This window comes from Octopus bimaculoides, chromosome 29, assembly GCF_046866305.1.
Source record: "Octopus bimaculoides isolate indiv1 chromosome 29, ASM4686630v1, whole genome shotgun sequence".
NCBI classification, from domain to species: Eukaryota; Metazoa; Mollusca; class Cephalopoda; order Octopoda; family Octopodidae; genus Octopus; species Octopus bimaculoides.
Window position 1 is genome coordinate 139,872 of NC_142956.1, and position 15,772 is coordinate 155,643.

Genomic DNA, 15,772 nt, shown 5'->3' on the forward strand with positions numbered 1-15,772 from the left:
CAACAATTGTTGTTGACTCACGGTAACGGGTTTCGTTCCAAAGGTGAGAGCCTTGCGGAGGATCCTCAACGCTTTACTGCGAACCTGCATGAAATAGCGATGGATGATGCAGGAACTGAGGAAGGTGGCCGTACGGGCCAGTTTGAAAAACTTGATGTAATTGTTACTGTTGAGGGCCGAGTATACCTGAAGAGCAAAGTGGATTTCTGGGGAAGTCCTTACTTCCGGTCGAAGAGTTTGGACTTCTCTGAAAAGGCAGAAAGAAACAGAAATGAGTTAAACGTATAAAAATGCATAAATGTGTGTGTGTGTCTCTACTCTTTTACTTGCTTCAGTGATTTGATTGCAGCCATGCTGGATAATGTAGTCCTAGATACACTATGCCTGAATAAAAGACGGGATGGTCACAGCTGGAACGTCTTTGATCATAGGTCTGCCTGGATCAGGACCAACCTGGGGTTAAACAACAATTATAACCCCTAATAATAATAATAATAATGTCCATCCTTTGTTGTCAATGATGACCAAGGACGTGACATGGGAGAAGATGGGTCAAAGCATGGCTTGCAGTGGACGACCAGGCTGTGTGCTCGGAACATACGACTACAGGTCAAGCACTTGGGGTCTGCAAAGATTGAAGACAAGCAGTTGGCTCTCGACTTGCACAGCTCACATTTTCTCTGTGCTTTTTCGATCCGATTCTGTTTGTAAGAGGTGGCACCTCTGTCAGTGCAGCTAAGCCAGGCAGGGAAATCCTGTGCCTGCGTTTGCCACATGTCAGGATTGATCTGGAAGCATTTCAGTGAATCTTTGAGTGTATCTTTGTAAACTGGTGGGATGTGTGACTGCCATTGTACTGTAGTTGCTCTTTTACGCAAGTAGCCACAACAGTTACCAGTCATGCAATACCATTGTATCTCTTCGTACCAGAAGAGCAATACACTAACTTCTGTCGTACTATCGCTGATAGCTCGACAAGACATTGACTAGAACTGTTGACTCTCGATCCCTTCTCGACGACCGGCCAATTTTATAATGGCTAGCTTCAACCACTTTCTATCAGGAGGGGGTCTACAGTTTCATTATACAACACTTGGAAGCACTTTTTCTGCTCACTATTTAACAACAACAACCACAAGAAGAACATGATTCAACGAAAAAAGACAAAATTATTCAGTGATAACAATGGACATGTTTCATCCTTATCATACCTCATCATTATTGTATCAATGGTTCATTCTGCTTTAACTTGTTTAAACCCAACTTACCTGAGGATATCGCCCTGGTTGAGGTTCATCAGGACCATGTAGGAACGGAACTCTGCCTCTGTGTCGAAGCGTATCTTTTTCTTCTTGTCGAGGTCAGTATAGAGGTATTTAAGGCTCTGCAGGCATTTGGTGAGGTTTTCATTGTTAATCTTCGGAGAAAACACAGAGATGTCCTCCTCGCACAGTCGCTCCGATGCAAACACATGGAAACGGACGCACTTCTCGATGAGGGCCACAGCATCTCCGTTGCACATCATCTGTTGCGTTATGTCCTGAGAAAAGAGATAACAAGGGATGAAAGAAGATGAACAACAGTGACGGAGTTGAAATTGAACGAATCACCTTTCTGTTTTGTTACTTGTTTCAGTCATTGGACTGTGGCCATGCTGGGGCACTGAACTGGAAGGTTTTAGTCCCAAAAAATAAACTGTCTCACTGCATGGCACCTTAGGCAAGCGCCTACTATAGCCACAGGTTGACCAAAGCCTTCTGAGTGGATTTGGTAGACAGAAACTGAAAGAATCCTGTCATATCTGTGTGTGTGTGTGTGTGTATGTATATATATATATATATATATATATATATATGTATATATATACATAGGTGCAGATATGGCTATGTGGTAAGAAGCTTGCTAGCCAACCATATGTAGCACCTAAGGTGGTTGGTATTAGGAAGAGCATCCAGTTGTAAAACCATGCCAAAAGCAGACATCAAAACATAATTCAGCCTTCTGCCTAGCCAACCCCTGTGAAACCATCCAACCCATACCAGCATGGAAAGCAGATGTTAAACAATGATGATGTTGACAAAATATATATATAAGAAATAATGAATATTGACTGACTTTTCTGATTCCTCTGCTGCGGTCCCACAGGAAATCAAACCATTCTGCCCACAGTCCATCTTGGCCCATGTTGGCAATCTCAGAGAGCAGATAATTCATCGTCCGCACAAGTACGGGGCCTGGTCTGAGCTCATGGCTGAGAGGTTCTTCCTGTGAACAACAAAAGAATAACAACAATAATAATAATAATTCTTTCTACTTATAGGAACAAGGCCTGATGTTTTGGGAGAGGGGACTAATTGATTATATCGACCCCTGTACTGTATTTTTAATTATTAATACATTAATTTTTAGGTGTGAAAATGCTTATTTTACGACAGAAATAATTATAATCTAAAAAAAAGTTAAATCCCTATTGGCCACAGAAATCTGCAATATGCTGAGAAGTCTGTGATATAAATTTACATAGAATAGCCAGAAAAATCCACGATGTACTGAGGGCATTATCGGTGAACCGTGACACGGTGAGGGATTATTGTACACAAAGAGATACACACAGACACATGCACACACAGATAGACAAGTACATAGACACAAATACATATGCATGTACACACAGACAGAAGTAGATATGTACACTCACATACAAACACACACACACAGATCCATCATATGGACCCCATTGTCTGCTCCTCACCTGATCGGCTGAAGACCTGCTGTATTCCTTCACAGCTCGGGCGTGATCAACTTGAGGGTAGGCCATCATTTTGGTGGCCAGCAGCATCTCAAACATGTGCAGACGCCTCTTGGCTTCACGGTCATAGCGTTCTTTTTCGGGACACATATCTGGACAGGTTCCAATGAGGGCCTTGGCAGTGGCTAGATTGGACTTCTTCTTTAGACCTGCTGAAAGAGGACAGTAATAAGGGTCAGGTGTGTGTGAGAGAGAGGAGAAAGGTGTATGATAAGAAGGAGATGGTGAGATGAGATAATTGTGATAAAAAAGAGGGGTGGGAAGCATTGAGATAACGTGTGTGTGTGTGTACAGGAACAGGAATGGTTGTGTGGTTAAGAAGTTGGTTTCTCAACTACAAGGTCTCAGGTTCAGTTCCAATGTGTGGCACCACCTTTAGCAAGCGTCATCTATTATAGCCCCAGACTTACCAAAGCCTTATGAGTGGATCTGGTATACAAAAACTGAAAGAAGCCCATCGTCTGTACATATACATACATATGTATTTGCCAAATCAGACTGGAACCTGGTGCTGCTCCCCAACTTACCAGTTTTCAGTCAAACTGTCCAATCCATGCCAGCATGGAAAACAACTGTTAAATGATGATGATGATGATATAAGCATGGCTGTGTGGTAAGAAGCTTGCTTACCAATCACATGGTTCTGGGTTGAGTACCACTGCATAGTGCCTTTGGCAAGTGTCTTCTACTACAGCCTCGAACTAACCAAAGCCTTGTGAGTGGATTTGGTAGATGGAAACTGAAAGAAGCCTGTTGTTCATATGTATGCTAGGTGGCACTGGCATTGGCCATGTTTGGATGGTGCTTTTCATGTGCTACCGGCACAGGAGCCAGTCGGGGCGAGGAGTCTGGCATCAACCACATTCGGATGTTGCTTAATAATATTATATATGATAATAATAATAATACTAAATGATGTTGATTATGATATGCATGCACAGACACATGTAAACACACACACACAGAAAGGAACAGGAGAGAGAGAGAGAGAGTGAAATAGCACCCCCCACCAATTGGGGGCGTTTTGTAGGGATGCATCTTACCATTTCTGATCGATCGGTCTCGTTGGTCAAGAAGCTGGACCCGAGATGCTGAAATAGTTACGTTTGCTGGAAAGATAAAGAAAAAATAGGAAGTTAGTGTTAGCCTTGTATAATAATTTCACTGACATTTACAGTGTTAGATAAGAATATGGAATTTACCCCAGTATATCACTGCTACTAACGTTTCTGCCAGCTCGCTGCCTTACAATGTAAACATTCATTTTAGAAATATATTCTTTATTCTTATTGCTTAAGCCTTATTTACTGACATTAAATTTCATAATATTTTACCCCATAACTGATTTTCTACTAATTTTTGTCCAATGCGACAAATGATTCTGAATTCCCCAGGCATTTTTCTATCATTTAAGCCTAAGAAATGTATGCCTTTAATTTAAAATTTTACAAATTTATGTTAATTGAAGATGAATATCTGCCTTACTGCCCCCCTTGAGGTTGCAGATATTTTGATGTAACTTTTTTTCTACTGAACCAAATCTCAAACTATTTCTGCCAAAGTGTAGCTGAGGAATTCTCATCTTTAAAACTGTTAACAGTTTGCAATTTGGTTGAGAACTGAATTAGTGGGGAAGCTTGAAAGCTGCTGTGATTGACGAAATGGTGAACTTAAGAATATATTCAATCACGGTAGTGGCTGAATGATTCCATTGACATCTCGGCTGTTTTATAGCAATATTAAATCTACCCCAGAATATCACTGCTACTTTATTTTATCAACCCCACAACAATGAAAGGTAAAGTTAGTGTTAGTCTTCTATTATAATTCCATTGGCATCTTGGATGTTTTACAGGAATATTAAATCTACCCCAGTATAGCACTGCTACTTTATTTTATCAACCCCACAACAATGAAAGGTAAAGCTGACTTCAGCAGGATTTGAGCTCAGATGCAATGTCACAAAACTGAGTATGCTAATGACTCCAGCAGCTCCACTGCTTTTCAAGTATTTTGCTTATCCTGCAAATAATTCTGCCTCTGTCTTTCTTTCACTTTTTTTCTATTCTATGACTTTGTAAATAAAACAATCTGGTGAGTTTATTTCAATGGCAAACCAATGCATACAGTTGGTTTCTTTGTCCTAGGTGTTGGGAAGACACTTGGCAAAAACATGGAAAGAAAATATTGTGAATAATAATAATAATAATAATAATAATAATAATAATAATAATAATAATGGTGCTAACCTTTCTGTACATCTGTGTCACTGCCAAACATCATGGAAGTATGTTCAGATTTCCTGAAAAGTGAAGTCGCCATTGTTGTTGTTGTTGTTGTTGTTGTTGTCATCGCGGTTGTGGTTGCTGACGGTGTTGCCCTAAGGCCTGCGACAACAGAGCTGTAGGATCTAACAGTGGACGGAACTGCTGGGCCAACAATGCTCTTCTTTGTATCAGCAAAAGCTGGCTGAGAGGTCATGGATGGAGAGGACGACAAAGGTGGCTGAAGGTGGAATTTCCTCTTTCTGTGTGTTGTTGTCGCAGACCCTAGAACTGAAGCCGGGGTCGGGGCCTGACTGGAGACCCCTGAGGGAGTGGGCGAGGGTTGCTTCTGCACTTTGCGCCGGGGTTCTTGCAGGTGATGGTGATGGGAAGACTGGTGTCGCCTTGAGGGGCTGTCGGACTTCCGAGACAGAGGTGATGGAGGAGAAGATGCAGCAACAACGTTACCAGTGGTGCCGGTAGTGTTGGTGGTGGTAGCTCTCTTAGTCATAGGGCCACGAGGACCTTCGACCCCCTTGCTTCGCACTAAGGTCTGCACAAAGTCCCCGCTTATGTCACTTGTGCCAGCCATCAAGCGCAGCTCCTCTTCAACCTCATCTGACACCCAAGATGGCTGTTGCTGGCGGTCACGCCTACCAGAGGTGGACGGAGGTGGAGGAGGGCTGATGCTCCTCCGCGACGAAGGTAGGGGCATATGGCCGTGTCTTTTACCTTCATCAGGAGGTACAGTGTCAAGGTCAACGTATGTTGTTAAGGATTGTTTATGGGGATTCGAGTGCCAGAAGATCTGAATGTGGACCCCAGAGGCCAATTTTAAACCCTTCATTTTAGCATGGGCTGCTGATTTGTGGTCCTTGAAGTGAATGTTGGCTGCATGCTTAGCGAGATTCCTAGTGACACGCTGCACGGCCCCAAACTTGCTGAAGTGGTTGCGGAGAAGCGGCACCTGGTTATAGCTAGGTGGGATATTCTTGCAGACCAGCACCGGGTGGCTCTCCAGCTCCTCAGAGAGTTGGCGTTGCCGCATGGCATTCCTCGACATCTTTGAACGATTTGATGATCTCATTAAGTCATATTCACTCCTCGATCTGGGAACCTTCCTATGTCTACCATCGTCTGCGATGGAAATCCTCTTTCTGGACAATGCTAGTCTTCCTGCGGAATCCATAGTCTTTGGGTAAAACCTGGAAGCAACTGGTGCCTTCGACATTTTGTCCATTTCCATTCTGGAGGAGGAGACAGCCCGCTGGGCAACACTCAGTACCCTGTCATCATCCTCATTCTCATCCATACATGAGTAAGAGGAGGCTGCTCTATGGGACAGACCCTCAGTCCGTACCTTTGAAGTTGAAGGAGATAAAGAAGCCCTGCCAGTTGTGTTGTCCACTGCACTTACAGACACAGTTTTCTCATCAGTTCTGCTCCCAGTCCTTTCTGGTTTACCAAAGAGTCCCGTTTTCCTTAGCGGTGGGGACACAGATACTTCAGTCGAATATTTACTAATGGTGCTGCTGCTGCCGCTGGTTTTGGTCTTGGAGAAGCTTGAATGACTTTCACTGGATTTTCCAAAAAGCCCCACACTACCAGTGTTGGGGTCACTGCTGGTTGACACTGAGGTGGAAGATCTTTTCGATTCTGACAATGGCACCCCACCGAAGACCTTCGCAATTGATTTCCTGGCAAATGCTGATTCCATAGGTTTTGCGTCTCCTTTAAACACATTCCTCTCACTGCTATGAATACTAGAACTACTACTACTACTACTACCACCACCAATACTGTTATTCTTACTCAAAGGTAAAAAGTTTCCAGTGGAGGATTTTGCCAAAACAGGACCTGAACTGCCACTCGTGTCCCCTCTACCACCAAATACGTTTTTAGTAAATGTAGCTGAAGGGCCGGTCTGTTGTGTAAGAGGGCCAGAAAATGACGAGGGTGATGGTAATAACGTAGATGTTGACAATGTCGCAGGAGAGGTGAACGTTGATGATGCTGTTTTTGCTGTTGATAGAACAGTCTTGCTGTTGCCTGTCCCAAACGCTGTGGAAGGCAAAGCTGTCGTTGAAGAGTTGTTGTTGTTGCTAACGAAGGCCCCAAATGCTGTCGTGGGCAAAGTTCCGGTCGGTGGGTTGCCACCTGCATCGCTGCTGGTTTGACTTCTAGAGAAGACATTATCGGTCGGCGCATTCAGGAACGGATTCGAGTTCTTCACCTTCAGCACCTGGGGTTCAGCTTTGCTGGCAGAGAACGCTGGTGGGAAAGAACTGCGTCCAAAGGGATTTTGCCCTCCACCAAACACAGATGAAGATGTAGTGGCTGTAATGCTGGTAGCACTGCTATTGTTGTGGTTGCCGTTGCCACTGAAAGCACCAACCCCACCAAATGGATTTTTCTCAGGTTTCACGCTGAATATTCCTGTGGGAGGATGGTCAGCTGCCACTCTTGCAAAAGAAATGGCATCTGTTCCACCATGACCACCACCACTTGTCACATTCTGGGATTTGGGGGGAGTGGTGAAGGAGGAGGTATTTGACTGTGGTGGTGGCGGCTTTGGAAGAGAAGCAGGTGGGGTAAACGTGGATGGCCGTGACTGCAACTGGTCGGGCGAAGAGGAGGTTGATGACGATGGGAAGGTGTTGGTTGAGAAAGATGCTGTTTTCTGATTCCCACTTCCACTGCTGCCAAATGCAGTGGTGCTTCCAAAGCCTGCTGCATTAGTACTGCTACCGCCAAATGCAGCGGTGCTTCCAAAGCCTGCTGCATTAGTACTGCTACCGCCAAATGCAGCGGTGCTTCCAAAGCCTGCTGCATTAGTACTGCTACCTCCAAATGCAGCGGTGCTTCCAAAGCCTGCTGCATTAGTACTGCTACCTCCAAATGCAGCGGTGCTTCCAAAGCCTGCTGCATTAGTACTGCTACTGCCAAATGCAGCAGTGCTCCCAAAGCCCGCTGCATTAGTACTGTTGCTGCCAAATGCAGCAGTGCTCCCAAAGCCCGCTGCATTAGTACTGTTGCTGCCAAATGCAGCAGTGCTCCCAAAGCCCGCTGCATTAGTACTGCTACTGCCAAATGCAGCAGTGCTCCCAAAGCCCGCTGCATTAGTACTGTTGCTGCCAAATGCAGCAGTGCTCCCAAAGCCCGCTGCATTAGTACTGTTGCTGCCAAATGCAGTGTTGCTCCCAAAGCCCGCTGCATTAGTACTGCTACCACTACCAAATGCTGCGGTGCTTCCAAAACTTGCTACATTAGTAGTAGCACTGCTACCAAATGCAGAGGGGCTTCCAAACCCCGCTGCAATTCCACCGCTGCCAAACGGACGCTGTTGCGATGGCGGTGACAGAGATGTGTTGACAATCTGCCCAAAAGATGGCAACTGTGGAGATTGGCGTGGATTTGGAGCCTGAAACATTTTGATCAAGTTTTCTTTACTCCTTTGTTATTTGAGGATTTTAACAGAGGCCAGACGAGGCCTGGCAATCTCTCTTCTACTGCTTTTCTCTAAATATGTCCACAAAGAATGAATTCAGATTTCACAAGCTGTAACATTGATAATGGCATTATCTGAATCAAGAAACAAAAAATATAATTATTAAGGTAATTAGTGAAATAATGAAGCTTATGTAATTATATCTAATGTAAGTGAAACACTACCATCACCTCCTCTCCCCACCTATCATACCCTACCTAAGCAACTCACATCTCACACTGCCACTCACATCAACCATCTCTTTAGGGTTACGGTTGGGGTTAGGGACGGAATTCCCTAACCCTAAAACCCTTTTACGGAAAGCGACGATCTTGTTCAGAAGCATAAACAAATGCACGTGGATTAGAAATGACGTAAAATGTAATCAACACAAAAGATCGCCACACACAGTTTCATCTTAATATACAGATGTACACAGACATACACGTTATCTCCGCATGTATATAGATGGAGGTACGAAGGAATGTGAGCAAAGTAAACTTCATATAATCAAGGTGTCCTTGGCAAAGACAGCAATTTTTGAGGGGAGAGGAAGGATTAACCGATATCATCGACCCAGTGCTTGACTGGTGCTTATTTTATCGATCCCGGAGGGATAAAAGGTAAAGTCGACCTCGGCAGAATTTGAACTCAGAACGTAAAGACGAACGAAATGCAACTAAGCATTTCGTACGGCATAGAAGCGATTCTGCCAGTTCGGCTGCTTTGCTAATTACGAATACATAGAAGTTGTTGTGTGTTGGCACTTCCGTCACTTAACGACGTCGAGGGTTCCAGTTGATCCGATCAACGGAACAGCCTGCTCGTGAAATTAACGTGCAAGTGGCTGAGCACTCCACAGACACGTGTACCCTTAACGTAGTTCTCGGGGATATTCAGCGTGACACAGAGTGTGACAAGGCTGACCCTTTGAATTACAGGCACAACAGAAACAGGAAGTAAGAGTGAGAGAAAGTTGTGGTGGAAGAGTACAGCAGGGATCGCCACCATCCTCTGCCGGAGCCTCGTGGGGCTTTAGGTGTTATCGCTCAATAGACGCTCACAACGCCTGGTCTGGGAACCGAAACCGCGATCCTATGATCGCGAGTCCGCTGCCCTAACCACTGGGCCATTGTGCCTCCACTAATCCAGAGAATATCCCTTTTAAGTCACAGAATTAAATAAACCCCGATTAAAACAGTTTACAACACCAAAAAGTCCCTCAATTAAATGGCTTTGTAACAAGGAAACACCCTTTATCTCCCGATTTTGAGGGTCCAGAAGAAGAAATGCCTTACCTTGTTTTATCAATGTTTGGTTTACAAGTGAGAGAAGACGACTTCCGGTCTGACAATTCCGCGCTGAATAATCAACAGCTGCAATTTATTGAAGTAGTTTATAAAATTAATTGGTGTTTATTTATTTGTTTCGTTGTTTGTTTGGTTAATTATTTATGTTAATTATTTATGTTAATATCCGTGTGATTGTTTGTTTAATTTCTTTTATTTTATTTGGGGTTATATGATAAGTAAAGAAATTGATAGAGATTAAGTCCTATTTTAGTGTCGGATTAAAACGTAATACAAAATGAAGCAAAATAATAAAATATGGTTAATGTACGTATAATAGTAGCTGCGGTTGCCTGCGTGCGTGTGTGTGTGTGCGTGCGTGCGTGTGTGTGCGTGTGTGTGTGTGTGCGTGTGTGTGTGTGTGTGTTAGTGCGCGTGCGTTTTAGTGCGCGTGCGTGTTAGTGCGCGTGCGATTTAGTGCGCGTGCGTGTTAGTGCGCGTGTGCGTGCGTGTGTGCGTGAGCGTCATCATTTAACGTCCCCCTTGCATGCTAGCATCGGGTGGACGTTAAATATAGAGTAAGACCGCCTTTGGCAGTAATTACAGCTTGAATTCTCCAAGGTATGGACTCGTACAAAGTTTGAATTGTTTCCAAAGGAATTATTGTCCATTCTTCACCTAAAACAGTCCCTGTTCTTGTCGTGATGATGGTCGAAGATATCGACTCCTTACTTGTTTTTCTAAAATGCACCATAAATGTTCGATAATACTGAGATCTGGGAACTGTGGTGGCCAGATAAGATGTTCAACTTCACTAGAATGTTCCTTCTGCCATTCAGTAACAACTTTAGCTGTGTGAATTGGTGCATTATCATCCTGAAAGATTGCGTTTCCCTCTGGAAACAATTCCGCAACCATAGAATGAATTTCATCAGATAAAATGCTTAAATAGTCTTGACTATTAATTCCGCCATGAAGGGAAACCATTGGGCCGGTGGATTTCCAGGATATAACCCACCAGATCATCACAGATCCTCCTCCATGTTTAACAGTTGGAAGAAGGCAGTCTGGCTCAAATGCTTCTTTTGGCTGTCTCCACAGGTATACTCAGCCAGTAGTCGAAAATAAGGCAAAGGATGACACGTCCGAGAAAATAACATTCTTCCACTGCTCTAGGGACCAATTCTGTAAGTTTTTACTTCACTCTAAATGCTTTGCAACGTTTGTTTTTGAATGTAGTAGTTTTCTGATTGCAGCCCTGCCGTGAAATCTGGCTTTGTGCAGCTCCAGGCGAACAGTTTTTGTGGAAACTGGGTTTTCGAGGTGGTCATTAAGCTCTGTAGTAATTTTCGGAGCGGTACTTTTGTGATTCTTTCTAACAATTCACGTGAGAGTCCAATGGTCCTTATCTGAAAGTTTTGGTTTTCTTCCGGAGTTTTCCCCCTTTTTCTGAAAGGCTGTCATTACTTTCGAGACAGTACTTCTTGATACACCAAACATTTCGTCTGTTTTCATTACGCTAGCGCCTGCCATACGAGCACCAACAATTTGACTTCTTTGAAAGTCTGACAAATGTGTGATTTTAATGAATTTTAATTACCTTTTTCTGATGATATCTGAAAAGCAGCAGCAATTTTAGCAAAACATTAAGTAACACTAATAATACATAAAAAAAACAAAGATAAACAAACTTTTGACAGTTTTATAGATATTTCAAAATTATGATGTTATGATGCTAGGTGGTTCCATTATTTTGCCCAACCCTTGTATGTATATGTGTATATATTCTTTATTTATCTTAGTCATTTGACTGCAGCCATGCTGTAGCACCGCCATTAGTTGAAAATAGAGGATAGAAAATAGAGGATAGAAACCAGACGATAGAAAACCAAACGATAGAAACCAGACGATAGAAACCGGACGATAGAAACCGGACGATAGAAACCGGACGATAAAAACCAGACGATAGAAACCGGACGATAGAAACCGGACGATAGAAACCAGACGATAAAAAACCAAACGATAGAAACCAGACGATAGAAACCGGACGATAGAAACCGGACGATAGAAACCGGACGATAGAAACCAGACGATAGAAACCGGACGATAGAAACCAGACGATAGAAACCAGACGATAGAAAACGGACGATAGAAAACGGACGATAGAAGCCAAACGATAGAAAACGGACGATAGAAACCAGACGATAGAAACCAGACGATAGAAACCGGACGATAGAAGCCAAACGATAGAAACCAGACGATAGAAACCGGACGATAGAAACCAGACGATAGAAACCAGACGATGGAAACCAGACGATAGAAACTAGACGATAGAAACCAGACGATAGAAAACGGACGATAGAAACCGGACGATAGAAACCAGACGATAGAAACCAGACGATAGAAACCAAACGATAGAAACCAGACGATAGAAACCAGACGATAGAAAACGGACGATAGAAATTAGACGGTAGAAACCAGACGATAGAAACCAGACGATAGAAACCAGACGATAGAAACCAGACGATAGAAACCAGACGATGGAAACCAGACGATAGAAACCAGACGATGGAAACCAGACGATAGAAACCAGACGATAGAAACCAGACGATAGAAACCAGACGATGGAAACCAGAAGATAGAAAACGGACGATAGAAATTAGACGGTAGAAAATAAACAATGGAAAATAGACGATACAAAAGTCTATAGAAACTAGACGATAGAAACCAGACGATAGAAACCAGACGATAGAAACCAGACGATAGAAACCAGACGATGGAAACCAGACGATGGAAACCAGACGATAGAAACCAGACGATAGAAACCAGACGATGGAAACCAGAAGATAGAAAACGGACGATAGAAATTAGACGGTAGAAAATAAACAATGGAAAATAGACGATAGAAAAGTCTATAGAAACTAGACGATAGAAACCAGACGATAGAAACCAGACGATAGAAACCAGACGATGGAAACCAGACGATAGAAACCAGACGATGGAAACCAGACGATAGAAACCAGACGATAGAAACCAGACGATAGAAACCAGACGATGGAAACCAGACGATGGAAACCAGAAGATAGAAAACGGACGATAGAAATTAGACGGTAGAAAATAAACAATGGAAAATAGACGATAGAAAAGTCTATAGAAACTAGACGATAGAAACCAGACGATAGAAACCAGACGATAGAAACCAGACGATGGAAACCAGACGATAGAAACCAGACGATAGAAACCAGACGATAGAAACCAGACGATGGAAACCAGACGATAGAAACCAGACGATAGAAACCAGACGATGGAAACCAGAAGATAGAAAACGGACGATAGAAATTAGACGGTAGAAAATAAACAATGGAAAATAGACGATAGAAAAGTCTATAGAAACTAGACGATAGAAACCAGACGATAGAAACCAGACGATAGAAACCAGACGATAGAAACCAGACGATGGAAACCAGACGATGGAAACCAGACGATAGAAACCAGACGATAGAAACCAGACGATGGAAACCAGAAGATAGAAAACGGACGATAGAAACCAGACGATAGAAACCAGACGATGGAAACCAGACGATGGAAACCAGACGATGGAAACCAGACGATGGAAACCAGACGATAGAAACCAGACGATAGAAACCAGACGATGGAAACCAGAAGATAGAAAACGTACGATAGAAATTAGACGGTAGAAAATAAACAATGGAAAATAGACGATAGAAAAGTCTATAGAAACTAGACGATAGAAACCAGACGATAGAAACCAGACGATAGAAACCAGACGATAGAAACCAGACGATGGAAACCAGACGATAGAAACCAGACGATAGAAACCAGACGATAGAAACCAGACGATAGAAACCAGACGATGGAAACCAGAAGATAGAAAACGGACGATAGAAATTAGACGGTAGAAAATAAACAATGGAAAATAGACGATAGAAAAGTCTATAGAAACTAGACGATAGAAACCAGACGATAGAAACCAGACGATAGAAACCAGACGATAGAAACCAGACGATAGAAACCAGACGATAGAAACCAGACGATGGAAACCAGACGATGGAAACCAGACGATAGAAACCAGACGATAGAAACCAGACGATGGAAACCAGAAGATAGAAAACGGACGATAGAAATTAGACGGTAGAAAATAAACAATGGAAAATAGACGATAGAAAAGTCTATAGAAACTAGACGATAGAAACCAGACGATAGAAACCAGACGATGGAAACCAGACGATAGAAACCAGACGATAGAAACCAGACGATAGAAACCAGACGATAGAAAACGGACGATAGAAACCAGACGATGGAAACCAGACGATAGAAAACGGACGATAGAAATTAGACGGTAGAAAATAAACAATGGAAAATAGACGATAGAAAAGTCTATAGAAACTAGACGATAGAAACCAGACGATAGAAACCAGACGATAGAAACCAGACGATAGAAACCAGACGATAGAAACCAGACGATAGAAACCAGACGATAGAAACCAGACGATAGAAACCAGACGATAGAAAACGGACGATAGAAACCAGACGATGGAAACCAGACGATAGAAACCAGACGATAGAAACCAGACGATAGAAACCAGACGATAGAAACCAGACGATAGAAACCAGACGATAGAAACCAGACGATAGAAACCAGACGATAGAAACCAGACGATGGAAACCAGACGATAGAAACCAGACGATAGAAACCAGACGATAGAAACCAGACGATAGAAACCAGACGATAGAAAACGGACGATAGAAACCAGACGATGGAAACCAGACGATAGAAACCAGACGATAGAAACCAGACGATAGAAACCAGACGATAGAAACCAGACGATAGAAACCAGACGATAGAAACCAGACGATGGAAACCAGACGATAGAAACCAGACGATAGAAACCAGACGATAGAAAACGGACGATAGAAATTAGACGGTAGAAAATAAACAATGGAAAATAGACGATAGAAAAGTCTATAGAAACTAGACGATAGAAAAACGAAGATAAGAAATAGATGATAGAAACTAGACGAAAGGAAATAGACGATAGAAAAGTCTATAGAAACTAGACGATAGAAAAACGAAGATAAGAAATAGATGATAGAAACTAGACGAAAGGAAATAGACGATAGAAACAAATCGATCCCAGGACTTATTCTTTCTAAGCTTAGTACTTATTCTGTCGGTGTATTTTGCTAAACCGCTGAGTTACAGAGACATAAGCACTACAACATCAGTTGTCAAGTGATGATGGGGGGACAAACAAACGCACACTCACACTCACACACATATGATGAGCTCCATTCAGTTTCTATCTACCAATTTCAGTCACAAGGCTTTGGTCTGCCTGAGGCTGTAGTAGAAGGCACTTGTCCAAGGTGCCACACACTGGAACTGAACGTGGAACCATGTGGTTGCGATGTAAGCTTCTTTACCACACAGCCACTCCTGCATAGATGTATCACTGCAATATATATGTATTTATGTATACATGAATGTGTGTGTTTGTGTGTGAGACATGGTTGTGTATTCATATGAATGTGTATGTAGATACAGAGATACATACATATATATATTTCTACACACACTCACGTATACATGATCACAAATATAAACATTTGACCATACACATACGCATCAACCTGAATGCAGCAATACACACACAGACACACACACACACACATTTCCCTGAATTCCGTCCACGCCCACCCTTTCTTGAGTTATAATCAGGCGATCCAGCGCTAAGACATGTGTAAGGTAGGGAGAGGGGTAGGGTGTGGGGAGAGGGTTAAAAGCGGTGGGGTGGGGTGGGGAGGGGACACAGTGTCAGATATTAAGAAGGGTAAAGAGGGTGGGAAGGAGCAAGAGGTAAGAAGTGTGAGGCGGGGGAGGGGCAAAGGGCCGTGTGGGGAG

At 43.0% G+C, this 15,772-nt stretch overlaps 1 protein-coding gene across 2 annotated transcripts in view; it reads right to left on the minus strand.

Moving 5' to 3' along the window:
* Positions 1–9,948, minus strand: part of LOC106883048 (uncharacterized) — a 29,182-nt gene extending 19,234 nt beyond the window's left edge. Inside the window, exons 1-7 of one of the 2 annotated variants that reach the window (XM_089345587.1) lie at positions 9,859–9,948; positions 5,059–8,655; positions 3,853–3,918; positions 2,753–2,958; positions 2,116–2,265; positions 1,269–1,540; positions 22–247 (exon numbers count right to left, since the gene is read on the minus strand). In XM_089345587.1, the coding sequence (XP_089201713.1) occupies positions 22–247; positions 1,269–1,540; positions 2,116–2,265; positions 2,753–2,958; positions 3,853–3,918; positions 5,059–8,503 (4,365 nt within the window). In that variant the 5' untranslated portion in view covers positions 8,504–8,655; positions 9,859–9,948. Of the gene's footprint in view, positions 1–21; positions 248–1,268; positions 1,541–2,115; positions 2,266–2,752; positions 2,962–3,852; positions 3,919–5,058; positions 8,656–9,858 lie in introns of both variants that reach the window. The other variant, XM_089345586.1, reaches the window with a different exon arrangement.
* Positions 9,949–15,772: the final 5,824 nt, after the last annotated feature.